The 26,556-nt window shown below is 45.4% G+C and overlaps 2 protein-coding genes across 7 annotated transcripts in view; both read right to left on the bottom strand.

The window, feature by feature from the left end:
- PRKCZ (protein kinase C zeta) overlaps positions 1–1,247 on the bottom strand; it is a 69,115-nt gene extending 67,868 nt beyond the window's left edge. The window contains exon 1 of one of the 3 annotated variants that reach the window (XM_020814942.3): positions 1,155–1,247. The gene's annotated coding sequence lies outside the window, so the exon portion shown is untranslated. Of the gene's footprint in view, positions 1–859; positions 1,023–1,154 lie in introns of those variants that run through there. The other 2 variants (XM_020814941.3, XM_020814943.3) reach the window with 2 other exon arrangements.
- Positions 1,248–10,670: 9,423 nt separating this feature from the next.
- GABRD (gamma-aminobutyric acid type A receptor subunit delta) overlaps positions 10,671–26,556 on the bottom strand; it is a 44,004-nt gene continuing 28,118 nt past the window's right edge. For 2 of the 4 annotated variants that reach the window (XM_072977650.2, XM_020814934.3), the window contains 8 exons: positions 20,026–20,138; positions 18,971–19,038; positions 18,222–18,442; positions 17,078–17,160; positions 15,767–15,916; positions 14,751–14,906; positions 13,593–13,804; positions 10,671–12,260 (listed from right to left, as the gene is read on the bottom strand). In XM_072977650.2, coding sequence (XP_072833751.1) covers positions 11,961–12,260; positions 13,593–13,804; positions 14,751–14,906; positions 15,767–15,916; positions 17,078–17,160; positions 18,222–18,442; positions 18,971–19,038; positions 20,026–20,134 — 1,299 coding nt within the window. In that variant the 5' untranslated portion in view covers positions 20,135–20,138 and the 3' untranslated portion in view covers positions 10,671–11,960. The remainder of the gene's footprint in view (positions 12,261–13,592; positions 13,805–14,750; positions 14,907–15,766; positions 15,917–17,077; positions 17,161–18,221; positions 18,443–18,970; positions 19,039–20,025; positions 20,139–26,556) is intronic. The other 2 variants (XM_078379438.1, XM_020814935.3) reach the window with 1 other exon arrangement.

Here is a 26,556-nt window from a genome sequence, read left to right as displayed (position 1 = left end):
AATAAGGTTTTTGTGGTTTTAACAATTCATTGAACATTATTATTACATGTTTTTAACTTGTGTAAACCAGCCAGAATAGTGCATGGCACTAATAGGGTGGTTGGTAAATAAATAAACAAACAAATAATATTCGCCAGTAGGAGAGAAGGAAAGAGAAATTAAAAAATTAAATGAAATAAGTAAATGCTTTCACTAATCTCAGCAATCACTCTACCCACACTCCTTTTTTGGGGGGGGGGGATTTGATTTAATCTACCTGTGCCCATTCCCCCCACCTCCAAAAAAACTCCAAATTTAGGATTACAAGGAAGGGTAGAAAACAATCTCCTCTACCCAGCCCAAAACCAAACCATATCCACCAAATAATCTACCCATCTTCCTTTACTGACCCCAGATAACTGTTATCCTCCTAAAATGGCCCCAGCAAAAAAATATTTTTTTTTAAAAAAAAATCAATTTTCTCTGTCAAACCCAAATACTTCCACCGGAACCCCTTCCCTCCTCTCTTTTCCCCCTCTTCTTTCCTTCCTTATTTATTTAAAATATTTTGACCCCACCTTCCGCACCCTCCTAACTTTTGAAGTCTGTGAGTTGCTTCACCATTAACTGTCGCTCCCATTATTATTATGCTTGTTAAGATGACGGTTGTTATTGTTATAATTTTAATTACTGCTGCTGTTATGATTGTTAGGATGATGACGATTTGTCCCTCTCTTCCTTTATTTCCTCCCCCCCCCGCTCTCCGCGGAAGTTTGCTCAAACTTCGGGACCCACCCTCTCCTCTTCGCCTGAGGTAATGATGAAAGATTTTAAAAAAAGATTATTATTAATAATAATAATAAAAAAGAAGTTGACGCACCACCGCTTCGCAAGCGCCCCGGGCGAAAGTTGTGAGGAAGGCGGTGGGCGACCGTGAGGGAACTTCTCGCGCGCTCTCCTCCCACCTCAGCAGCCCCGAGCCTTCATAGCGACGACGACGGCGCCGCAGATGATGCCGCTCCTCCTCCTCCGGCCCCCAACATGGCGGCCTCCGCCTCAGCGAAGGAGTTCTCTCACCTTCCCCCACCTCCTCCGCGCGCGCCTTCCCGCCAGCAGCCAATCAGAGGCTCCCCCGGCTCCTCCCTGCCCTTCCTTGGTTCCGCCCCCGCGCTCACCTGCTCGCGCAGGCCGTCCCAACCAATCAGGTTTCGCCTGTGAGTGAGTGAGTGAGTCTCTCTCTCTCTCTCACTCTCTCTCACAGAAAACCTCTACCCGCCAGACTCCGCCTCCTGCGATGGACCAATGGCGAGTGGGCATGGAGGCGGGGTTTCACCTGGATAGCTAAAGAATTCCCGCCCACCCCCCAAAAAATGCCAACAGCCGACGGCGTTTTCTTTTCTTTTTTAAAGGGCGGGGCCAAAAGAGAAGTGATGGAAGGCTGAGGTAGCCAATAGGAGAAAAAAAGAAAAGAAAGGAGAAGGGAAGGGAACCCACCTGCAGCCAATAGGAAAAGGGGAAGTGGAGCGCGAGGATAATCCGTCTAGCAACAGGGGAGTTAGGGGAAGCTTTAAGGAGGACAAAAATTAGGTCTATCTGTGCTAATTGGTGGTGGTGCCTGAGAGACGGGGCGACATTTCCCCCCGCCCCCCATGATTCACCCCTAAAGGTGACTTTTGGGGCCAGCCTTGCACTCGCCACCCGGAATCCGTTTCCCAGATTCTACAACTCACTCCCATCATCCGAAATTCACAGACTACAACACCCATCACCCCCAGTGATGGGTGTTTTTGTTTTGTTTTTTTGCTCGGTGGAGCAGATGAGATCGTGACTCGCTTCATCACCAGCCCTATATATTTCAAGTCTGGCCAGGAGGGTAGATTTAGATTCACGTGAAGGCTGTGCTCCCGTCCCACCCACCTTTGGCAACCTTTTTTTTAATTAGTGCTATTATTATGAATACCTTTAATGCAGTATTGCTGAGATACAGGTTTTCTGTACGAAGTATCCATACAGTATATCCCAAGATACACTGCTAAACCTGTTTTTCAGACCCGTTGATGGATGTCACTATTTAAGACTTAATTTTTGTCGATCATTTGTTTGTAGCGATGTGTATTTATTGCATACACGTCATGTTTTATTATTGCTTTGCACCACTTCAGCATCTTCAGATTTACACATCCTTATAACGACGACGACGACGACAATAATAATAATAATAATAATAATAATAATAATAATAATAATAATAATAATAATAATAATAATAATAATAATAATAATAATAATAATAATAATAATAATAATAATAATAAATGTCCTGTCAATTCTGGTGACCCTTTTCAGGGTTTTGGCAGGTAGAGAAGACTCAAAAGTGGTTTCCCCTTCCCTTCCTTCAGGGGGCGCCCTGGGACTGTGCAACTTGCCCAAGGCCACCCAGGCTGGCTTTTATGGAATGCATAGTGGGGAAATGAACTCCCAGCCTCTGGCTCCATCCATAGTACAGTATTGTATATAACCCAGTAGTTTGGTTTTATCCATCATAGGTCCAAAAAATTTCTTGTATTTTGTCGCATATTGATTTATAGGCCTAAATTGTCCCATCTAGGGAAGACCAATGAGGTAACGTTAATAGTTAATTTAATAGTTAATTTAATAGGTCACAACTGGATTTAGAAGATATATTTTACCACTCTTGTAACTGATTTGGTACATTGATTAAAGCTGTAATTCCAGGCACAATTGCCAGCAGGGGTCAGCACATTCTTGCAAAGAATTGCTGTACAGTACAGGCCCCCATCTATGTTCCCAAACTACTTATTTTTCAGGAAGCATGATCTGTAATAATGGATCCAACAATACTTTCATAGTCCAGATGTTAGAGCAGGAATCTTACCTTATGACTGCCATGCTTTATGGAACTCACATTCCACTGGAGGTATTTAACTCTTCTTGGACATGGAAGATTTGAATCTCTATTTGCATACTCTAGATCTAACTTGGAAAAGTTAACTTTTGGGGAGTACAACATCTGGAACCTCCCAACCAGCTCACTGAACCGGTTGCTTCTCCAGAGTCTAAACCATGTTCTCTTTGGGACTCTTTCTTGCTGTGGTTCGCTGCTCCCAGACATTCTTGAACTGCAACTCCCAGAAATCTTGGCCAGCACAGCTCGTGGTGAAGGCTTCTGGGAATTGTAGTCCAAGAACATCTGGAGGACCCAAGCTTGGGAACCACTCGCTCAGAGGAAATGGTTAGCAGCAGATCAACATGTAAATAATAATTTTTTAAAAATCAAAGCCGCCTTCTGTGCAAACCCAACAACGCACAACAGGTTCAAGATTTCCCCTCCCTCCCTCCCTCAATCCTACACCCGTTATCATCTCATGATAGCTTGAAAAGAGACGCCATCATCCCATCTTTCCAGCAGAGGGCAAGAGAGTCTTAAAGACATGCTTGGTGGAAAACCTAAGGCCAGCAAATTCTCTCATGTATTTCCTTCCGTTTAGGAGTTCAGAGACTATAAGAAATCTTTTCTTAAAAAAAAAAAAGTGACTAGCCATCTTGGGATAGTTTAAAGACTAGCCAACTTTGGCGTAAGTTTACATGGGTGGCAACCTATAGATGCACAGCATGCAAGCTCAACATAGAGATGTTTGAATGATCATGAGGAGGGCGGGAATAGGAAATGTGATAGAAATGCAGAAGGTTTAGCATGGGGATAATCAACCGGTGGTTGTTGAGAGTCATTGATGGTCCCGGATATGAAGATCTGAAATCTTAACCGTTGACCATGAGAGTCATCAATAGGTCACAGCGGGCGGACAACTGCACTCAAGGCTGTTGAGTATGTAAAGTCAAGTTGCTTCTGATTGAGGGTGGCCGTATGAATCAACAACCTCTAAAAGGTTCTGACATGATCAGCCCTGCTCACGTCTTGCAAAGCAACAGTGGTGGCTTTCAGCTTTCAAGCACAGAGAAGCAGGTGAAGGCTGCGGAAACTGCAGATACCGATCCCGCAGTTATGGGAGTCCTGCTGCATTACTTTATTTGACAAACACTCCCATCCTCTGAGATGTTTGTGGAGTTGTAACTCCAGGAGCGATGGGAGATTCTAGGACTGGGTGCTGATGCTCAGAACATCTGGAAGGTGCAACGATGCCTCCCCAGACTGGTCCAACATATTTAGCAGTATCAAACGTCATTAAACTTAGTAGAATAATACCGGAGATAGGAAAGCCAGAATCTATACATAGATATTTTTTAAAAATTTATTTTAAAAAATGTATACATTTATCTCCACCAGCAACAGAGGAAGATGACCTGCTTTGGCTTATTCTTATTTAAGGTATTTATATCTTGCTTTCCAGGTAAAACCTGACAAAGCAGATCTCATCCTTCTTGATGCCAATGACATGAAGGATAAACTTTTAAAACTGGGGCAGCTTAATACCCTGTATGCAATCATCCTGATGCATAATGATATTGCTTTCTCTCTGTGTGTACACACACACACACTTCCCACTCAGATCATTATGCTGATTAACTCTGCGATGCAGTTTGTCGGCCTGATCCAGTCCCAGTTTGGAGGGGAAACAAGACAGAGAAGGAGTGGGGGCGGGAGGGGGGCCTGGAATCTATATTTTATTTAAATAGCCCGTTCCAACTCTCCTTTTATCCTCCTCTTCAGATTCCATCTCTTGCTGTGAATAGGCTGCTGGTCCTTTATGTCGGGTCCACTTTTGCCTTGGGCTTGTGTTCAAAAAGGAAACAGAAACTGTGTGTTTGTGAGTTGAAGGCTGTGCAACATCTTAAGAAGTATTTAAGGACAGGGAGGGGGGGAAGAGAGATTTCTGTGGGATGCTATAGAACCCGTAAAACGTAGAAATCAGCTTCTCTCACAGCCGTAAAGCAAGCAAATTCAGGTTGCATTTCATAAGGAAGCTGTGGTACAAGAATGGACGCTACCGGTTTCTTTCTTTCCCTGTCAAAGCTTCCCCATAGGCACATTACCGTCGTTATCATCTTAGAACTGCAGAGCCAGAAGAGACCCTATGGATGATGGAGACCAGTCCCTCTCAAAGAGCCCCGGGGGGGAATCGAACTCCTAACCTCTGGCTCTGCAGTCAGAGACCTAACCCACTGAGCTACCCAGACGTTCTCTTTCATGTCAACTTGGAAGTGACTTATAGTGGCCCTAACAGGGCTGTCAAGTTAAGTCAGATATTTAAAGAGTAGTTTTTAGTTTCTCTGGTTGAGCAGGGATTCAAACCCAGGTCTCTGGGGTCCTAACCTACTCCTCTAGCCACTACACCGCACTACATATACGGGCAAATGAATTGCTTGTTGTTTATCAGCCTCTAATGTCCATGGACTCTGCTGTGCAGGCGGGTTTGTAAATAGCATATGCCTACCCATTAGGGGTGTGTTAGCTATGAATTTCCCACAGGCTGGGGTTGGACTTGATGCCCTTTAGGGTCCTATCAAGTTCTGCAATTCCATGCCCTGCTTTTGGGGGGTTTTTTCTTCTAGAAATAGTGAGTTGCTTTGCCTAGACTTAAAAAACAACAACAGTGTGATGCTATTCAGAAATACGAACGATGATGAGGGTTCTGTTTGGCTGGTGCAAAAGCAGATTACTTAATATTTAGCTGACCTCTGCTCTAATCCTATTACAGATTTGTCCGAAGTTGTCCCATGTCTGGGTAAGAAACTTCATTGCTTAATGAAGCTTTATATGATTTTTACAGTTCTTGGCTGTTGCTCTCTCCTTATGTAATTCGCTTTCTAATTAGGTTTATCATTTGAGGTGAAGTGTTATATTTATTGACTCTATGGATTTTAGATTGATTTGTTTGTTTTATTGATATATGTCGCTTTTCTCCTGGCAAGGGGACTATGTCCATCCTGGTGGCGGGTTCTGAGAGATTGTTTTTCTAACTTCTGCCATGCCAGCTAAGGATTCTGGGATTTGTAGTTCAAAAAGGTTCACTCACCTCCCCCAAGTTATGGTCTTCCAGCTCCGTAGCCGCAAGGCGTGTATTTCAAAGCTGTTTCACAGCAGATATTTATAAACATCCTCCAGATATTGATGCCGGATGTAATGATAATAATCCCAGAATGTATTGTTTTTATGGATTTGCGATCCAAACACCTCTATGTTGAAGGACAGAAACATTTGACTTAGTGGTTTCATTTTGGATTTTTGCCCCTGTAATAAGTGGGGTGCAGCTTTAGTTAATATGTTAGATGTGCAATTTGACATACTTGCCATTGTCTCGTTTAACATCTTAAGCTGTTTTAGTTATTCTTTTTAACTACCGTATTTTTCTGTGTATAAGACGCCCCCATGAATAAGAAGCCCTCCCACTTTTCTAATCCAAAATTAAGAAATCTAAGCGGGGCTTAGCAAGGGTGGGGGGAAAGGGATCAAAACACTGCAGGATCACTTTGATCCCTGCTTTCCCCTCAGCTTGTTTTGGTTCTCTCCTCAGCTTACTTCCATGTGTAAGACGACCCTCAATTTTCAGTCTAAAGATTTTAGACAAAAGTATAGTCTTATAAACGGAAAAATATGGTATGTTTGATTTGATCCTGTTTTCTGTGGAGAAGGGATGCTCACATGCTTGTTAGGTGAGCTTTTTTGTCTTTTGGAAAAAAATAGAAGAGAATGTGTTCTTGAAAGAAAGAAAGAAAGAAAGAAAGAAAGAAAGAAAGAAAGAAAGAAAGAAAGAAAGAAAGAAAGAAAGAAAGAAAGAAAGAAAGAAAGAAAGAAAGAAAGAAAGAAAGAAAGAAAGAAAGAAAGAAAGAAAGAAAGAAAGAAAGAAAGAAACCAGGCTTTAAAGATGACACTCCAGTTGAGGCTAAGAACACGCTCTCACTTGACGTATCAAAAATGGGATGGGAGCCCATCTAGCGTGCGAGGCGCAGGGTGTATGAAAAGAGGCTGATCTCCATGGTAATTCCTTCACAAATCAGCTAGATGGATTGCATAGCAATATAATTTAGTCACTCTTAAAATAGACCACAGCCCCTTGTTTAACACTTGTATTAAGAAGATAACTAATTTCCCTCGCTTTACTTGCCGAAGAGAGGTTAAAGGAGCAGTGCGTTTCCAGAGTTGTGAAACTCAGCTATTGCCGTGCGGAGGCAGAATCATTTAACGTGTCACGGATGGTCTCCGAGAGGCTGGGTGATGGGAATTGGCTGCATTTTTAAAACAGTCAGCTAAATCGAAGCATGGACTACCTTGTGAAATCAGGGTTCTCCTCCGCACCTCATGGTGTGAAGGAGGGAAGGTTGCAAGCCGAAACTGACCCAGTGCTGAAGGACAGAGAAGGAGCCATCAGGATCAGAAGCTCTGGAGAAGATTCCGGACCTTTTTGGAGGGACCACTTCAGTTATGGGCTCACAGCCCGCTATGCCTTGTGTCACAACGGAATGCCATCCTTTCCTCTGTACCAACTACTAACCACGTGCTATTGTTTTTTGGTTCAGTTTTTCTATACTCCAAATCCCAGAATGCTCCATTCTGAGAGTTCTGCCTGTCAGACCCACACCTAAATTGTGCTCGCCCGGGTACATGGCCTAAGATAGGCCGAGCTCTGGCCCAGCTTCCTGTAAGAAAAGGAAGTCGCCTCGCAGTTTGCAGGGAAGAGACAGGAAGTTAGGCCATGAAGCGGCCAAGCCCAACCTTTCTCCAGGTGAGCCTAATTTAGGTACCTGTAGGTGTGGGTGAGCCTTGCTTGCATGGAGGCACATGGAGATAGTCTGGCACATGGTTCTCATCAGGGGAAAAAGAAACATCTTAACAACGTCTTTGACCCAGTGGTTGGTAAGGTGTGAAAAACAGGGTCAGGGATGGGAGGAGCTGGGGCGAGGGGGGGGGGGGAGAGAGAGAGAGACAGAAAAAAGGAAGCAGGGACGCAAGTTGGCATTTTCACTCAGCAGCCGTAGAGGTACGCAAGCATTGACTCCACCCCATTAATTCATGCCATAAATCAGCCAAAAAAGATACACCTCGTGGCAAATTACAAATAGTATTAGGACCTGCAGTTTCCCCTCTTGTCTCTCTTTCTCGCACGCACAGAGCATGAGGCTAGGAGTTCCACAGGAAAAGAGTTTAAGCCGGTCCCCAGACCTGCAAGGGTCATAGTCCCTAACTGTCCTCACAACACCGCACCGGGTATCCAACTACTTTTGCAGAAGGAAAAACCAACCTTAAACGGTGGCACGAGGTGCTTTGCAAATGGTACATAAGTGGGCAACTACTTCATCTTGAAAGGCCTCTCAGGACAAAGCAGCCCATAAAAAAAGCACTCTCCAGTCTCCCACACAGTGCCCCGGCCAGACTGGATGCATCCAAAGACTTTCTTTCATTCCAGTACAGTAACCACAAAAGTCTTTCAACGTACATCAAAGCCGAGCTATTTCCTCATTAAAAATGTGGCATTTCAAACCCGAGCTATCCTCCTTCCAGACCCGAGCGAGAAAAAGCAGTCACAAAAGATGGAGTTTGAGCCTGTGGTGTTATTTAACACACTGTTACAAGTCTTTTAGATAACAAACAACAGCAGGCTCTAGCCATCGTTTCTTTCAATATATATATATATACAGATGCTTTTTAATCCCCTGTGTGGGTGAGGAATTACCAAGTGCTTTGAATGCATTCATAAATTACACTCTTTGGTGTGTGTTCTGCTACCTACCAGTGCTATTCTTTTTTTTTTTAAAGAGCAAAATAATATAAAATAAAATCCTCTGAAGCTAAGATTCCGGTGAAAAGAGGCTGGGGATCGGCAAAATTTTTAAAGCAAAGGAATGGAAGCGATTCTTCTTTTCTTCCAGGCCCACATTATTGTGAAATATATATTTCAAAAAATGGTCCGTAGACTGTGGTTGGTACACAGAGCCAAAGGAACGGAAAATGCAAATTAAAAAATAATAAAAGAGGTGTTCCAGTTTCCAGTAGTATGTTCTCATGTGGCTCTGTAAATCATGGGTGGAGGGAATCACGCTGAGTGCCAAACGCGATGTCAGGAAAGTTCTCGGCTTCCCAGTGGCTGGTGGAGAGAAAGTCAAACGTTCGGTATCGAAAAACCTAGCCTATTTCAGCTTAACCGCCTTTAAGTGATGTTTTCAGCTGCACCTTTTAAAATTTATAACTGGGGGGGAACATACAACACCCAAAAACATAGTGTTGCGTGGAAGTGGACGTGATGTTCTCCTTTCCCAGGAAGGTAGTATCTGCCTGTAGGGCGTCTGGTCGCCCACCTACGTGGGGCTGTCTATAGAGATTTCTTAACTTCCGTTTACGACTAAAAGTTACGCCTTCTGCGTAACCCTTCAAGAGGATTTGGGCCAATGTGTTTTTCCCTCCGCACTGTCACGAGCGAGAACATGCTGCTTTAAAAACCTCTGCGGCGTGTAATGGAAAGGCGTCACTTCAAGAACGCACACGCACAAAACCTTCCGAGCGCTTAATTTAACCCAGTTAATTGCCCATCTTCGAATGGTTGCTCACAAATCCTCAAATAGCTTCCTGGGAAACGAAGCGGATTGGATTTCACTCCCACTTGCTCCCAAGTGGATTCATCTTTGAAGACGACACACATCTCAAGGGTGTCCCGTGCTTGTCGTCCATTGTCACCCACCCGCCTTGTCTCCGTTGAGGTCCTCTGGTGTCAACTGCTCGCTAAAAGAATCCGGGAAGCCACAGAGGCTTCTTCTGAACATTAAACGCTTTCCAATTTCTTTAACTTAATGACAGCACCTATTAGCCACGGCTGAAGGACCACATTAAGAGCCTGTCCCTCCAACTGTAGAAAGTTAATTGGTGCACTGGTTGTTTTTCAGTTCGTTATCCACTGGAGCAACACAATTCCATTAAGGAGTGCGGCAAGAGGCATCTTAGGACCAGCTTCCACCCCCTACTGCTGCTTCCTTGCTTTAGATATCTTTCCAGACGCGTCAGAGGAGATCTTCATAATAATCTTAGAATTGCAAAGCTGGAAAGGACCCTATAGATGGTTGAGTCCAGCCCCTGTCAAGGAGGCCCCGTGGGGAATCGAACTCCTAACCTCTTGGTTTGCAGAGTCCTAAACTATTGAGCTAGACAGACAGCCTAAATTGTGTGCCGTCAAGTAAATTCTGATTCATGAGACCCTTTCCAGGGTTTTCCAGGTAGAGAATACTGTGGTTTACCTTTCCCTTCCTCTAGGGGTGCTGTGGGATGGTGCAGCTTGCCCAAGGATACCCAGGCTGGCTCTTCTCCCAGAAGGGGAATCAAACTCCCAACCTCTGGCTCTACAGCCAGAGACCTAAACCACTGAACTATCCATCAGTTCATTCCACGTCATCACCTGGTATCCTTGTTGTTGTGTAACAGACTACACCATCTCGACTCTATGAGGCCAGTTTCTTGAACTTCAGTAGGGAGGCTCACGATCCATGTGTTGACCTAGATTGAAATGAAAAAGAGGCCTCCTGGAAAGGGATTAGAATAATTAAGGATGCATCACTTTTGAGGCCTGTCTGAGCATCTCTGGCTACTTCTGGGTGAAAGACATAGAAGGCATTTTTGAACAATTCTGGATTTACACATTTAAAAAAAAATCACTGGGTGAAAGCCATGGACAAGGGCAAATTTAGAACTGCCTTTGAGTGATAATAAATAATATTATACCAGAACATTTCAGCAAAGTTTGGTGCCGTAGGCTTTATTCACACATTAGGCCCCAAACACCAGTGTTTTAAATACTTTATCCATGATGCATTTTTAAAAAAGGAAACATATATATATATATATATATATATATATACCGGATTATCCCCCTGACTGCCCAAATTTAATCTACTAAAGAATTTTAGCAGAAAAGGGCATTTTGCACAAAGTGAACACCCAATCACACCATCCCCGCTGGCCTTCAGAACGATCGGTTATAGATATAAAGCAGTACTTCGACAGAGACGCAATGCTAACCGGGTAGTCAACAAACAAACCAAATCCTGGAAAAAAACGAAAGGTTTGAACCAGACGAGAGAGCAGCTTTGTGTTTAGAAGCCAACGACATGTTATTCTTCTGTCGACACAGAAGTCTGGGCTTTATATCCCAGGGAACAGTCACTAAAAACAAACAAACCCAGCTATGTTGCCTGAAGTGAGACAAAATCATAGTGAGACAAGCAGACCCCGTTTAATGCTTAAGAGAGCATCACTTCTAAACACGAAGTTGCTGTCCAACTTGATCTACAGAAAGAAGGAAAAGCAAAAAAAAAAAAAACCTATTGTCGGGACCGTAAAGAAATGATACATCAACTAGCAGGCCTTTTTTTCTCGTTCATCAATAAACTAGATTCCATTGGACAGGAGTCATGGTTTGGGATGTTAGCAAAGGCCTGATCATGCAAAGGTTTTGAAAGGGTGTGCTCGTTCATTCCCTCCTTTGGTGCTTCACTTTCCGTCGCAATCCCCCGTAGCTGTCACAGCCCTTCTGCCCTGAAAAGTCACAACCCACCAGATTATTCTGGATCTATCCCTGATTTAGGAGAGCTGCGATCTTTGCTCTCCCCCCAAGTCTCTTCCAATTGTGCAATCAGTTTTCTTGAAACCAGAAGCTGGCGGTCCTGACGGAGAACTTCCACACGGTCTGGTGTCGACCTAGGAAGTGTTGCCAGAGTTTCGTCGTCAACTGGAAAAGAGATTGGGCATTTGTCTTGCTGTGAAAGTGCTAAACAGAGGGGGGAGGAAATGATAAATAATACCAGGCACTGGCCAATGAATGACGTTGCTGTCCCCCTGCAGTTGGTCCGCGATGACCTGGCAGCGACAGATGGAGGAAGAACACATTTTTTTGCATCTAGAATTCCAGGTTTGGACGTGCTCCGATAATGTCATCCAAAGTTGGAACCATCCAACCCAGCGAGAGGATCATTGCATTTCGGTGATCTTTCACACAGTTTGCCTCCGACCTGCATCCTCTTCACATGGTGTAAGCTATCCAGTAGATGATGTTGACGGCCGCAAAGGCTGCTGGGAAAACGGCCCTTGCATAGATGTCAATAGTATCGGCATCGATGGGCTTGAAGAGAGACTTCAGGCTGGTTTTCTTCTCCGCTTTCGCTTCCTGCGGCTTCTTGGTCTCTCCCGTTTCGACTTCCACGGAGCCGAGCGAGCCGGGCAGGTTTTTGGGGACCCTTGACTGCCTGTTGGAAACAGCAAGTTCCTGGTTGACGCCGGCGATGGAGAGGGAAAACATAACAATGGCGTTCTTCACGTTGACCTGGAAAGAATAAGACCAATTAGGAAAACGAACGTTTGGCCTTCTCTGACCTGGGTCTCTCTCTGTTTCTGCCTGACAGCAGTGGTTCCAACCTGGGGTCCTGAGATAAAGGCTATCCCCCACATATCTGTGGGGGATCATTTCCAAGACCCCTGCCTGCAGATGCTGGAAAACGTGGAAAATAGCAAACACTATTTTAACAGCAAACATTATACAGTGGTGCCTCTCATAGCGAGGTTAATCCATTCCGGATTAACCTTCGCTATAGCGAAACATCGCTAAACGGAATAAAAAAAGCCATAGAAGCGCATTGAACTTTGTTCAATGCATTCCTATGGCTTGAAAACTCACCGTTAAGCGAGGTTCTGCCATAGCGCCGCCATTTTCGCGCCCTCGCCAGGGCGCGAAAATGCGGCACGGACCTTCCGGCGGCCATTTTGGAACCGCCGATCAGCTATTCTCCCCCGCTTCGTTATGCGATATTCGCTAAGCGAGTCGCTTAGCGAATATCGCAAAGCGAAAAATCCCCATAGGGGCCATCGCTGAGCGAATGCTCCAGCGATGGCCCAGAGTGCCTCGTTAAGCGATTTCATCGCTCAGCGAGGCGCTCGTTAAGCGAGGCACCACTGTATATAAAATATCATCTCTAGCTCTCTCTAGTGGCCAGTTCTGATAACTTCACCTTTAGAAATATTGTATTTTTCTGTGTATAAGACTATACTTTCGTCTAAAATCTTTAGACTAAAAATTGAGGGTCGTCTTATACACAGAAGTAAGCTGAGGAGAGAACCAAAACAAGTTGAGGGGAAAACAGGGATCAAAGCGATCCTGCAGCACTTTGATCCCTTTCCCCCCCTACATTTGCTAAGCCCCACTTAAATTTCTTAATTTGGGGTTAGAAAAGTGGGAGGAGTGTCTTATACATGGGGGCATCTTATACATGGAAAAATACGGTACATACAGTACGGTATATTTCTAGGATTTTTGTTTAAATATTTTTAATATCTTCAGTCTGTGGATCAGCGAATCAGTGGATAAAGGGGTTCTGCTGTAATACAGAACTGGAACTAAGAACCCTTATAACGTCACACTGGATCTAGAATATATGGGGCATCGGGGCCACACAAAAACTTATCGGAGTGACATTCCTTCCACCCCAAACCAGATGGTTTGGCACTATGGAGATGGCTCAGGAGAGGCATCTTTATCTTCCTCCGATTGCAGCTATGGCATTTTTTTTGGGGGGGGGGTCTCCTCTCTGTGAGTCGATCACCTCAAGCTAACAAATGCAGGGATCCGAGTTTGACGCGCCAACCAAAGCCTTTGACTGACCTCTCCCACCGGCTTGGTGGCCTTCAGCTTGTCTTTCTGCTTCTTCATATAGTCAGCGTTGAAATGGGCAAACGCATATTCCACCAGCGCGGCGAAGACGAAGACGTAGCAGATCCAGAAATAGACATCCAAGGCTTTGATGGCCGAGGCTCTTGGGAGCGAGGAACGAGCGCTGACCATCAGGGTCGTCATGGTGAGGACGGTGGTTATACCTGGACGAGGTGGTGGTGGGGAAAGGTGTCAATGCTGTTTCATTTGAGTTAGTCCAACAAAAGACACCCAACCGTTTAGATCCTTCTGCTGTAGATGAAGATGGCCAGATAGCTCGTGGAGCTGGAGCAGCTCCTGGCGGCAGAGCCAAAGTCTAGGAGTTCGATTCCCAGTGTCCCCCCCTCCCCCAGGAGACAAACCAGCCTGTGTGCACAAGACGCATGTCCCTAAAAGAAGGGACTCAGAAACCACTTCTGAGTACTTGATGCCTAGAAAACCCCAAGATGGGTCACCATAATTCAGGATCATTTTGATAGCCCCCAGTTACTAACTGTTATCACAGTGGCAGATAAGCAGCTGTTTACACCAGGCTTCCCCAACATGGTGTATTCCAGATGTGTTGAATTAACCTACCATCATCCCAGAACCATTTAAAAAAACGTGCTCATTGGGAAGTCAGCCCTTGTGCAAATCCCATGGATTTAGTAGATCTACTCTAGTAGGGACAGAATTTAGATTCTGCCCTCCCTCAAAGGTAGTTTTCCTATATACATTGGCTCTCCCTTGACATGTTTCTCTGAGAGTGATGTGTCTGAGCAAATGAAGTCCCTGTTTACTTCCTCCTGACCAATCACAAAGCAAGCTAACATGCAAGGTACAGGAGATGAGAAATGCAGTAATGAACGGGCATCTTTCAGGACTTCAGCAGGTCCCATTTCTGAGCAATGTGGTAACTGCACCTTTTAGTTTGACCCAAGGAATCCCAGAGATAGGAAAGTTACTTTTTTTGGGTTACTGCTCTCAAAATCCTATAGCCAGTATAGACATTGGTCATGCCGGCTCTGGGAAATCCGGAACGTGCAATCCACAAAGCGACACTTCCAGGCTCTGCAAATATCAGAATGGGTTGAGCATCTTTCAGAAATATGAAATAAAATCCTCTTTTACCTAACGAGACTCGAGCAGGCACAGCTGACTGGCTGATCCAGAAGGACACCCAAGACATGGCGACCAGAAGGATGGAAGGCACGTAGGACTGGATGATATAAACCCCTCGATTCCGCCTCAAGTGGAAGTGAAGACTGAGGCGGGGAAATTGACCGGCTGAATTAAAAAAAAAAGATTTTTCAAAAAGAGAAATTATTAATTATTACACTAATATCCAACTTTTCTTCCAGGAAGGTCAAGGTGACTAATGGGGTTCCCCTCAAATGTGCAGCCTCTTGGAGAGATGAGTTTGGAACGAGAGGAAGTCAACCCAGTGGCTGAAATTTGGCAGTAACTCCCAACTAAATGGGGCCCATTGAATCAATGGGGAGCCAGCTCCTCTCTCCGTTCCACTGATTTAATGGGCCTGCTCTAGTTGTAATTCATTCCTGGATTTCAGCCAGTGAATCAGGGTGGCTTCCAACCTAGGTTTCTCCTATCTGATCAATATTTCTTTGGTTGATGGATTGACTCAATAAAGGAAACCACAACTCTTAGTCCTTAAGGACATATCACACACTCTCTCATGGTCAAATTCAGTGTTATGCATATTCCCAATGAAGAATTTGTTTTCCATTTCACCAGAACTACATGCATCAGCAATAAACATAGCAAATGAGCCTATCTTCAGTCCACGTTTATTCTCCGACAGTGCATCCCAAACCAAAGCATGCCACGGGCAAGCCGCATTCAGAAAAATGACATGCAATGACAAGCAAAGCCTTTTATCACTCTGATTGAGCACCTCTTCTGAAAACGTGCTAAGCGTATTAGCTAGTTTGACCCCTGTTAAGTGGGGTAACTTGCCAAACAGTGGAAGACTAGAAGGAAGCAGAGAGGAAACTCCCAGTGTTTCGCTAACCCTAGATTACTTGCCAGCCATGAATTTTAAAAAGAGTGGCGTGCCGATTCTGTTTCCTTACAATGCATGCCATTCAGCACCGTCTCTTGCAAGATTTCTAAGGGACCGAACTGACCGCTTTGTTTACCAGATTTGAAGTTCATCACTTCCGTCGTGAACCGATAATTGGTGATGGTGAATTGAGCAAGTTGCAGCTTATCCAGCCCGTGGATTTGATCTTGGTTTTCGGACCAGCAATAGACAATATCCTCTGAGGAGTAGCCATCTGTCAAAAGAAACTGAATAAATACAGGGATATGGGGGAGAGATAAGAAGCTCAGGATGAAATACTCAGAAACGGAGGCCCATCCTTTCTCTCATTCGTCTCTAGGCTAATATTCCCTGGCCCAGTTTAGACATAATATTGGAATATTTGCAGCCTTCCACGTGGACTGGAGTGACTGTCAATCTATCCAGCAGCAGCCAATAGTTCCTTCCTGCCTCTGAATTCAAGGAAAGCTCCACTTCTCTGCTTTAGAGCCTTTTCCCCCCCTCTCAGTAATCTGTTGCAATCAGTCGGTCTGTTGAAAGCAATTACTCTGTGGAGGCCTGTCGCTCAAAGCAGTCATGTTTGTTTTCGGTTTTCTGTTTTATCCGCTCACTGTAAGTAAATGAAACCTTTTCTTGCTTCTTCTTCCTAATGTCTCAGAGTGAGTTTTTGAGACTATAAGTGCCAGTTGATGAGGGGGGAAAAAGGGAGGACTAATTTTGGGGAATCTGAATTTATTCTGATCTGTGGATCTCTCCATTTCTGCTGCACAGCTAGAGAAATACAAAAAAACTAAACTCTGCAACACATAACAAGTCACAATCTGGTAGATCGTGGTTCTGACCCTATTATGTACTGTATATAAAAAATTTCCATACTCTGCCAAAACCGCTATCCTGGAGGAATGTCATGCAGCTCTCTGACTTTCTCCATCAACAAATAAAATCTCTCTTGCTTTGAAACGCCGCCCCTTTCTTAAAGGAAGCTCCCTGTCTCCCAAAGTTGACTGCTCTAAAATCCAAACTCCTGGAAATGAAAGTTTTTTTTTTAAAAAAAGCAAAAAACACAAGATTGCTTAACCAAAAAAAAATTGCAAACTTTAGGACAGCAGCAATGAAAGAAAAGGCATTGTGGTTAACTGCCCAGGAACGAGGCGGTTGGAGAGGAAAGAACAACCGATTGCCAACGTGCAAAGGTTGGTCCTAGCCTGCAAAATGATTTCATCCGGCTGTAGGGCAAACCCGTTTGGCATCGCAACATTCCCAGGAAACCCTCACAGGTGGCAGGCCTTTGGTGTAATCCAGCGGGGCTTTTATGGATTTTGAAGGCAGGTCCCTTCCTCGCCTCCTCGCCCCCTTCCCATCTCCCGTTTCATAGGCATCTCAGCTTTCAACTCACAGCTTTCCAGATCCAGCATGCACTCCTGCTCATCCATAGGGTACTTGGTAAGATCCATGTCGCAGGCCACGGTGGAGGTAACCCTGCCCAAGGGGAAAAAGGAGAGGAAGCGGTCGTGAACCTGTAGGCTCGCAGGAGCGTTTGGAGGGCAAGTCCCGGAACTGAAATGTAACTTCCAGATTAAGTGAGGTGCCTTTCCTACTCTGGAGAAGAAAGGTACAGTAAGAAATGCACAACAGGACCCCCCATATCCATGGGGGAACCGCTTCCAAGCCACCTCCCAGATGCTGAAAAACGCAGATGATAGATTATAGAGATGGGGACTTGAGCTGGAGGGAAGTGGCACCCGTGAATTGACTTGGATTCGACCCAGGTTGTTTTCTTCCCATGACTCAGGCTCTGCTTGCAACTTGGGACCCTCCCTTTTTTTTCTGGGGAAAAGGCTTTTTTTAAATGAGGACTCAGACTTGGGACTTGGGGCCAAAGACTCAGACTTGGGACTTGGGGCCAAAGACTCAGACTTGGGACTTGAGGCCAAAGACTCAGACTTGGGACTTGGGGCCAAAGACTCAGACTAGGGACTTGGGGCCAAAGACTCAGACTTGGGACTTGGGGCCAAAGACTCAGACTTGGGACTTGGGGCCAAAGACTCAGACTTGGGACTTGGCACCAAAGACTCAGACTTGGGACTTGGGACCAAAGACTCGGACTTGGGACTTGGCACCAAAGACTCAGACTTGGGACTTGGGACCAAAGACTCAGACTTGGGACTTGGGACCAAAGATTCGGACTTGGGACTTGGGACCAAAGACTCGGACTTGGGACTTGGGACCAAAGACTCGGACTTGGGACTTGGGACCAAAGACTCGGACTTGGGACTTGGGACCAAAGACTCGGACTTGGGACTTGGGACCAAAGACTCAGACTTGGGACTTGGGACCAAAGACTCAGACTTGGGACTTGGGACCAAAGACTCAGACTTGAGACTTGGGACCAAAGACTCAGACTTGGGACTTGGGGCCAAAGACCCGGACTTGGGACCTGGGACCAAAGACTTGCCAACTTCCCTGCCAGTCCTGTTGTCTACCCACTCAGGGGTCCTCAGCAGGCACAAAAGCGAAGCCCCCAACTTTCATCCTCTTACCGGATGCTGTACAGGATGACTCCATCAGGCTGCAGCCGAATGAGCTTGTTCTCCACCGTCACGTCGTGAAACCAGGCCGACTTGGCATTGACAATGAAAGTGTCCGGCAGCCACAACTTGTCTACGAAGCGACTGTCGAGGCCAAGGGTTTCATTGGTGTGGTTGTACGAAAGCCTGTCGTCTCGCCAGCTCTGGTGCAGGAAGACAGTCATGGTGTATTCCTAAGGAGGAAATTGACCACTGGAGGATTAACAGCCGAGAGGGTGGATTCAGTGCTGATGGTATAGTCAAAGGGTGGAGCACCTTTTTGAGTTTGGAGGTCAGAGGTTGGGTGGGAATATAGGAGAATCATGGCAGCTAATGACGACATGGCTATGGTAGAGATCAGCCACTCCAGTTTTATGGGATGGCAGGGATCCACACCTAGTTTTAGCCTGAACCATATCTGTGTTCGGGGCTGTACTTTATAGGATATATTTGTGGAACAGGGTTCAGCACATTGAATAGCTCCTGTAAAGTGCGGACTAAAAGCCGAAACAGGTTCTCCACCCTTTAAAACGGAGGTCAGCAGCCTGCACTACCATAAACGTAAGAAGCTCCATAGGCTGTTGTTTTTTTACACTACAATTCCCAGAATGCCCCTACTAGTATCTACTTCCCCAACAGGAAAATAAAATCATTTGCACACTTCTTAGGGAAAACGGTAGACAGCATGAGACGTCAGCCATTTGGCTGTCACACCAACTTACCATATTGACTTCCGAGATGTGATCAATACTGGCTACCTCGATCGCAAGGGCAACATTTACAGGAGGGCCTAAATTGTGGGGGGGGGGGAAGAAAGGAGGACACATTTTTAAAAACCAGAGAGAAACGAAGGTTTTTGTGCATTTAAAGAAACTTTTAAGGCCCTATGATGCTGACAGAGAAGACCATGTGCTGATCTTTCCAGCCCCCAAACCTCAAAAAAGAAGAAAGGCTGTTCCGGAACTACAAATCCCATAATCCCCATATCCACGGCCGCCCTGGTTGGGGGATAATGGGATGTGGAGTCCAGAACGCCACTTTCCAAAGCTGTGGCGAGCGTCCCTTAACGTGCTGTTTTGAGAATTAGGAAGGGTCACTCCGGGATCAAGAATACACTCCCGGATCTGGATCGGGTCTCGCAGCTCAGCACCCATTCTCTGTCGGAAAATGGACTCTTTTTTTTCCTAGCCGCTGTTTACCCCTGGAATGGGATGTTTGTGGAAAGCTGTCGCTCGCGCCACGAACCTCTGTCTGAACGGTTGGTACACCTTCCGCTCTGGAAGGAAAAAGCCTCCCGCATTCCTGATGCTGTTGCGCTAAAGCCCCTCTCCCAAGTGACCTCAAGTTCTGATTGGCTCAGGAAGGAAGAAGGTGGTCCTTGAGGTAAGCCATTGTTAAGGCTTTGTATAATAATAACAACAAAGGCTTAAACCTGGCCGGTAGTAAATAGGTAGCCGGCACAATTCCTTCAGCCAAGATGTTAAAACCTTAGGTGGGGAGCCTGTAACACTCCTTCTGTACCAGGCCGAACGTCTAGACTAGACTTAAGGGCAGCCCCACATAAAGGGCCTTGCAGTAGTCCAACTCTGAGTTTTTTCAGAGTTGTTTTCTAATTCGTGTTTTCTAATTCCCTGCAACCCTTCACCCACAAAACAAGGTCTGAGACCACTGTATGGTGAAATTAGCAACACTAAAAACAATACATGTCAGTCTATGGCAGTCTATACAACACATTGCTTTAGTTACTCCCACCTTCTGTACAGGGTTCAAGTCTTACCCCCAATCCCAGGCCTGAAGTTACGGGCGTATCCTTTCATCAAGTCATCCAAATTAGGTAACCACGATATTTCAATGTTTGATCCTATATAATCGCCAATGTCATTCATCGCTCTGTGGGGCAGGGGGGAAAAAAAGACAGAAAACGGCTATTTTGGGGAATAAACATACCCAACGATGAACTAGTTCTTTTTAAAAGGCTTTTATAAGTAACGGTCACTGACAGACATGAGCATCTGCCTGGAGAGTTAGGAATGATTGCTTTTGGTTCTGTTGGAATTAAGGGGAACCCGCTGGATGGCTCAGTGGCTTACGCAGAGGTTGGGGGTTCGATTCCCTCACGGGGCCTCCGTGGCAGGGGCTAGACTGGATGATCTGTAGAGTCCCTTCCTGCTCTGTAATTCTAAAACAATTAAGATGTAAAGACCAAGTGAGTGATCAAAAAGAAAAGCCGATGGATTTTAAGCAACTGGTCAATTTACAGTACAAACTAGATTGAATGGAGAAATCGTATTCATTTCAAAGTAGTGACAAGGGAGAATTTTGTTCCGGTGGCATTTCTAAATGAACTGTCTTAATTCACAATCCACGCATCGATCCACAAACTGGAACACAGTTATGGTTTGAGCTGCCCTCTCCTCTGAGTCCAGTAAAGTGGCTTTTAGCTCAGAAACGCGTACATTAGGAGAAATTGCACAATAAAGGGGGGGACTGAGTAAAGACGCGCCCCGAAGGCATCTACAAATGAAAATAGCACAGTAAACTAAAGCTGGATCCTCAGGCATTTAAAATAAAATATTCACAGACTGTTGCAGAAAATGGATGGAAGAGGCTTATGATTGAACACTGCAAAAACTAAGATGGATTGGTTATGAAATAAGCCATCCACTTATAATACAGTACGGGGTACTTTTAGGTAAATTGTGTGCAAGTTCCAACCTCTTGTTCCCCTCGTATAAATGTGTAAACACTCTTACAGCAGCTGGGAAATGGAGCTCTGGAGACGTAGTTTCTGAGTGACATGAACACCGTTAGTTAATGTTAGCGGTGCTGTTACAATCGGAGGTGCTGTCACTGTTGGAGGAGTGTTGGTGAAGACCTGGGATTCCCCATTACCCAACAGCGAAATTTCATTAGCCCTTTACATAAGATGGGAAAGAACATAGGGCGCTGTCACTGAAGATAAAGTGACCTCTGCTCCCCTATTTGGAGTCCTCTTTGCCCCCTGGATTTGGGGAGAGGGTGGCCCTCCGCCTCCCAGAATAGATGATCATTGAGGAGAGAGATGGGCCTCATCTCATAGGCCTTGGTTGCTACATATGGTCCTCAAAACTGAAAGCGGAAGTACCGTATTTTTCCATGTATAAGACTTTACGTGTGTCTAAAATCTCTAGACTAAAAATTGAGGGTCGTCTTATACACGGAAGTAAGCTGAGGAGAGAACAAAAGCAAGTGGAGGGGAAAGCAGGGATCAAATTGATCCTGCAGCACTTTTGATCCCTTTCCCCCTACATTTGCTACGCCCCACTTAGATTTCTTAATTTTGGATTAGAAAAGTGGGGACGTCTCATACATGGGGGCGTCTTATACATGGAAAAATGCGGTAACCCAACCTCTTCCTGTTTCACCCCCATCTTTGTTTAGTTTACTCAACAAAGCACCCTGTACATCACTGGCTTGTTGACCTCAGTCCCTGGAGTCCCAATCCAGCCCTCTAGATCACCCCAGAAGCCACTCCCGGTAGGGTTGGGTGCTTGCTCAAAGTGCTTCTCCCACTCTTAAAAATTGGAAAGAAAAATGGATTCCCCAAAGCTCAGCAAGGCAAAAAAAAAAAGCTTTCAATGAAACTACGTCCCTTATTTCCTACCCATGTGCCACTGGCTATTCCAGGGGACGCTGGTGACAGTGCTTCTGCTCCAAGTTTTAAAGGAGCTTTCCAGGGTGCTGAACTCAATCTGGAAGGGGTAGGGGGAAATAGTTCCTGGAAAGTTTGGACCAAAACCTACAAAGGATTCATCACAGGGAGCTGCTAGTTTCCCCTGGACTGTGCCTGCTCCTCAAAACTCGCCCACAATTACGCTTTCTTTGAAATCCCATGTAGACCCTAAGGGTCATCACCTTACCTGTTCTGTCTGATATACTTGGTTACTGCTGTCACCATGATTTAAACTTGCTGCCAGAGGAAGCAGGGGGAAAACAACCAGCCGTGGCAACCCACCCTCCGTTACCGCAAGCCTAGATTTAAAACATGTCCCAAGACGTGTGACTCATCAAGTCTTCAGTCATGCTATTGGGCTGTGATAAAAATCACTATGCAAGGTGATGCCAGCTGCAGCATCAGAGCAGGTGGGGGGGGACAGCAAGGGAGGAGAAGGAGAGATGCCTCTGACCCCCACATCCCCTTCTAACTTTATTTTCCCTATAGACAAGTCATGCCGTGCAAAGATAACCCCAGCCTCATTTCTTGAACAGTCTGCATTTATTCTGAGTAGCAGGGTAGTCTTGCAGTTAAAAGGGCAGCTTTAAAAGTAAACCAATTATTTAAACTTAAGTAAAATTAGCGGGGGGGGGGGATAGAAAGCCACCCTGAATTGGATCAGACCATTTATCTGACTGTGCTGGAAACTTCAGTGGTTTAAGTCTCTGGCTGTGGACCCAGAGGTTGGGAGTTCGATTCCCCAACTGGGCCTCCCTGACGGGCTGGACTAGATGACCCACAGGGTCCCTTCCAGCTCTACAATTCTAAGATGATGATGATGATGAAGTGGTCCCCAAATACTGGCTTGACAGCTCCTTCGCAGAATCCTTGACTGTCCAGTCTCACCAGGTGGGGCTTATGGGGGGCTGAAACCCAACGAGGGGCTCCTAAGATTGAGACGAGAACCATGGTTCTAGACTGCTCTGGTTTTTCCGGTGCCTCAAGTAGAGCATTTCTGTCGTGGCATGCCCGCAGATCTTTTCTTAACTGGAGAGACCCATGACCCGAAACCTTCTGGAGAAGATTTGGGATGGAGAGCAGAAGCTCCCTTTCCTACCGAGATGTCAAAACATGGAAAGGAGGCAAAAAAAAATAGTCATGTCTCCAAGCTCACTCTTTCTAACGCAGTGCTGCTGAGATTAGCTGAAGGAAGAGGGACTCCAGAGGAGAGTTTTGAAAAATGTTATTTATGGACAGCAATTCAAGAAAGGAGGTGGTCTTGAAGTCATCTTAGAACTGCAGAGCTGGAAGGGACCCTCTGGATCATGGAATCCAGTGGCTCTCAAGGAGACACCGCAGGGAATCGAACCTCCAACCGCTGGCTCCGCAGCCAGAGACCCAAACCACTGAGCTACCCAGCAGGTCTAGCACAGTGAACAAGTATTCAACTCCCTGATTCAGCAGCACGTTGGCTCTAACTTTGAGCCAGACTTTGGATCAGTTCTTTTCTGGGGATTGTAACTCCCAGAATTCTTCAGTCAACATGCCAGCTAGGGGGATTCTGGGTATTGTGGTCTTTCAAAAGGGAGTTATCCAAGGAAGACCAGTTTTGAAAAGGAAGCAGGAGACATCGCCAAAGTAGACTGTCAAAGGTTTGATCTCAACTGCATGCCCTGTTTATTTTCACGCCCGGGCGGCAGATTAAGCTGTGGTGCTGCTCACTCTCCCTCCCCCTCCCCCGTTTCACATTAAATTCGGCCCGTACGATTCTCCAGTTTTACACACATCTAACCTCTTCGTACATGGCGCCTTTCATCTCCAAGCAATGAGCAAAATTGCTGAACCACCTAAAGCGGGTTTAGCTTCCTTCGCGGGTAGATTATAAAATGTAAATCCAGTGTATTTTCATGTCCCTAAGCTTTGCCATCCACCTGTTCCATGATTATAAAAAAGAAAAAGCAGGCATTGTTGAAACACAGAATCCTCACTTCGTCTTCTAGGCTGCAGGAGATTAAAGATCTCAAGGCTTGACTTGCCTGCTTAAAACTTCAGATCCTCTCCCTCAACTTGGCGCCCTAACATTTGGACTACAATTCCCATCATTTCCAGCCACCTGGACCAAGGACAGCCTTCAACCAGAGCAGGTGAGGAGGAAACTGTGGCCTCCAGATATTTTGGATGACTACTCCCATAATCCTCTATTGCTGACCAAGCTGGACAGGGCTCATGGGAACTGGAGTGCAAGAATCTGGAACATAGCTCACAAAATTAAAAAAAGAACATTGTACGACAACTCTCAAAGTTATAACCGCTGACCGTGCTATTACAGGGATTTGGGCAGTCGTAGTCTCAAAAAGTAACTTTCCCAAAAGGTAACTTTTCCAAGTGTTGGTCTGGAGGGCCACAGGTTTCCCATCTGTAATCTAGGCCAACAAGGTGCCAGAAGATTCACACAGATCTCCATTTATTCAGTAATCTAAACTGACATTGTTGTGTTTGCTTTTGTTATTAGAGATTAACACCTCCTGTTATAAAGTGAAGACGAGGAACCAGTTCCTCACAAAAGGTATCAGCCTCTGAAAATGAGGGCCCATGCCTTTTTCAGTTGGCTTATGCAGGATTTACACCGCCATGATGCAGCGTCCTAAGGCTGAGCTTCTGATTATTGAAATGAATTATCATTCTGGGGACTCAGAGCATGCCCCCCGCCCAAAAAAAGGACAACAATCCATTCATGGATAGTGCAGGCTGAATCCATCTGTTAAACTTATTTATGGAAGCCTCTAAAGTTGACTTGATTATTGTAGACACTGCTGGCAGCCATCCCTATCCCCAGGAACGCAACGGATTAATTTCTCAGCCCTTCCTGGAGATCTGTAGTATCTCCTACCAGTTTCTTATTCCGGTGCTAACAAGTTAAGTTTCCATTTGGGTATCTTCCTTGTATTTCTTTCTAGCTAGGGGAAGATAACAAAGAGAAGAAGATCTGAGAAGAGGGAGTAGGAAGGAAGGAAGCCTAAGAGTGGCAATCTAAACATAGGGGGAGAACACACACGGCTTATGTTCCTTCCCCCAATTCAGACTACTTTTTAGACACACTGGTGATCCATTTCCCACACCTTTCACTATCTCCAAAAGAACATCCTCTTTGGGACCCTGTCTAGGGCATGTAGGGGTCACTCAAAGGGTACTGCCTAGCAATGGCCTCCAGGATTATCCAGAGAAATGCATGCCTTTTTTTCCCATCTGCCATGCCTGGAGCCTGAGTGTAGCCTGCTGTATAACTATGTTCTATATTTTGAAATGTAATTGGAAAAGCATTAGGCTTAATTCATCGCAACCTTGTGAATATCAAAAGCTCTTCTTTGCTTTCCTCTTTTAAGTTTTAAGCACCAGCAGGCAGCCTGCTCTTGACATCTGTAGATAGTCATCTACACGGTTGCTGTTGTTTTTAACCATAAAAAAAGGCTTTTCTTTGTGAAGGGGCAAGAGAGTTGCGTGACAATTACCCACAAACAGACAACAGTTTAAAAATTTTTTTTACAAAATTGCAGATGCCTATGACAAACAACCATTAAGAGATTATGTTTCTATTTTTAAGTAAAGAATGAAATGCCCGTTTGCCCAAGGCAGTTAGAAGCCTAAATAATACTCATAGCATCCCAAAACCCAAACAAAGGGGAAGTAAATTTATCACACAGAAACAAAAAGAGGCCTCATTTCATTTTTTTTTTTATCCCTGTCCAAAACCGTCTCTCACGACCCACAATCTTTCTTGGATACTACTAAAGTCTTTTGTGATCAATTAATTAATTTCTCGCACATCTAGGAGCGCAGGAAGGTGCCTTAGACTCTCGGTCCACCTCGGTGGAGCCTGATTGCTCCAAGTTCGCTGGCAGGGCGAGGGCGCAGCAAATCCGCTCTGGGTTTTGGTCCAAATTTCCCAGGAGCTCCTCAAAGTTCTGAAGCCAACCCTCAAACTACATTCAGCACCTCGGAGAGCTCCATTAAAGTTGAGAAGAAGACACAGAGCTCACAGATGAGTCTTTCCTTAGCTTTTGAGGGATGAAAACCAAGATGATACGTCGCAGCTCGACAGACCATAATCAGAGCAATCTCCTATCCCAGGAGACACTTGAGCAGTCTTTTCCAGCCTTGGGGGGTCCCTAGATGTTCTTGGACTTAAACTCCCAGAAACCTTCACCACGCGCGGTGCTGTCCAGGAGTTGAAGTCCAAGAACATCTGGGAAACCAAGGTTACGAATGACCGCTAGGCGCAAGACTTAGCCTGAGTGGTTACATACGTTCGTTAATATTTATAAGCAAGCACAACACACAGCAAATCATGTGGGAGGGAGTCATCTAATCACTAGCCCCAGAAATACAATGCCTAAAAACCAAACTGGTTGCTGAAAACAACACCAAAATCACATGCCCCGTTTCCCCATCTCAGTGTTCCTTGCCTTCCGGCTTGACGGATTTCCTGACAACCTGACCTTCATCTGCCACCGACTGCTCCTTAGGTGACTCCTTCTCTGAACTAACAGCCCTGTAGGGCTCTGATCCATGGCGCAACTTTGGCTTGTGCCTTGGCTGTCCTTTCCATCTGTCTCT

Source organism: Pogona vitticeps, chromosome 7 (genome assembly GCF_051106095.1).
Source record: "Pogona vitticeps strain Pit_001003342236 chromosome 7, PviZW2.1, whole genome shotgun sequence".
Classification (NCBI taxonomy): Eukaryota; Metazoa; Chordata; class Lepidosauria; order Squamata; family Agamidae; genus Pogona; species Pogona vitticeps.
The sequence above is the reverse complement of the archived record's forward strand: the minus strand, read 5'-3'. Positions and strand labels throughout refer to the sequence as shown.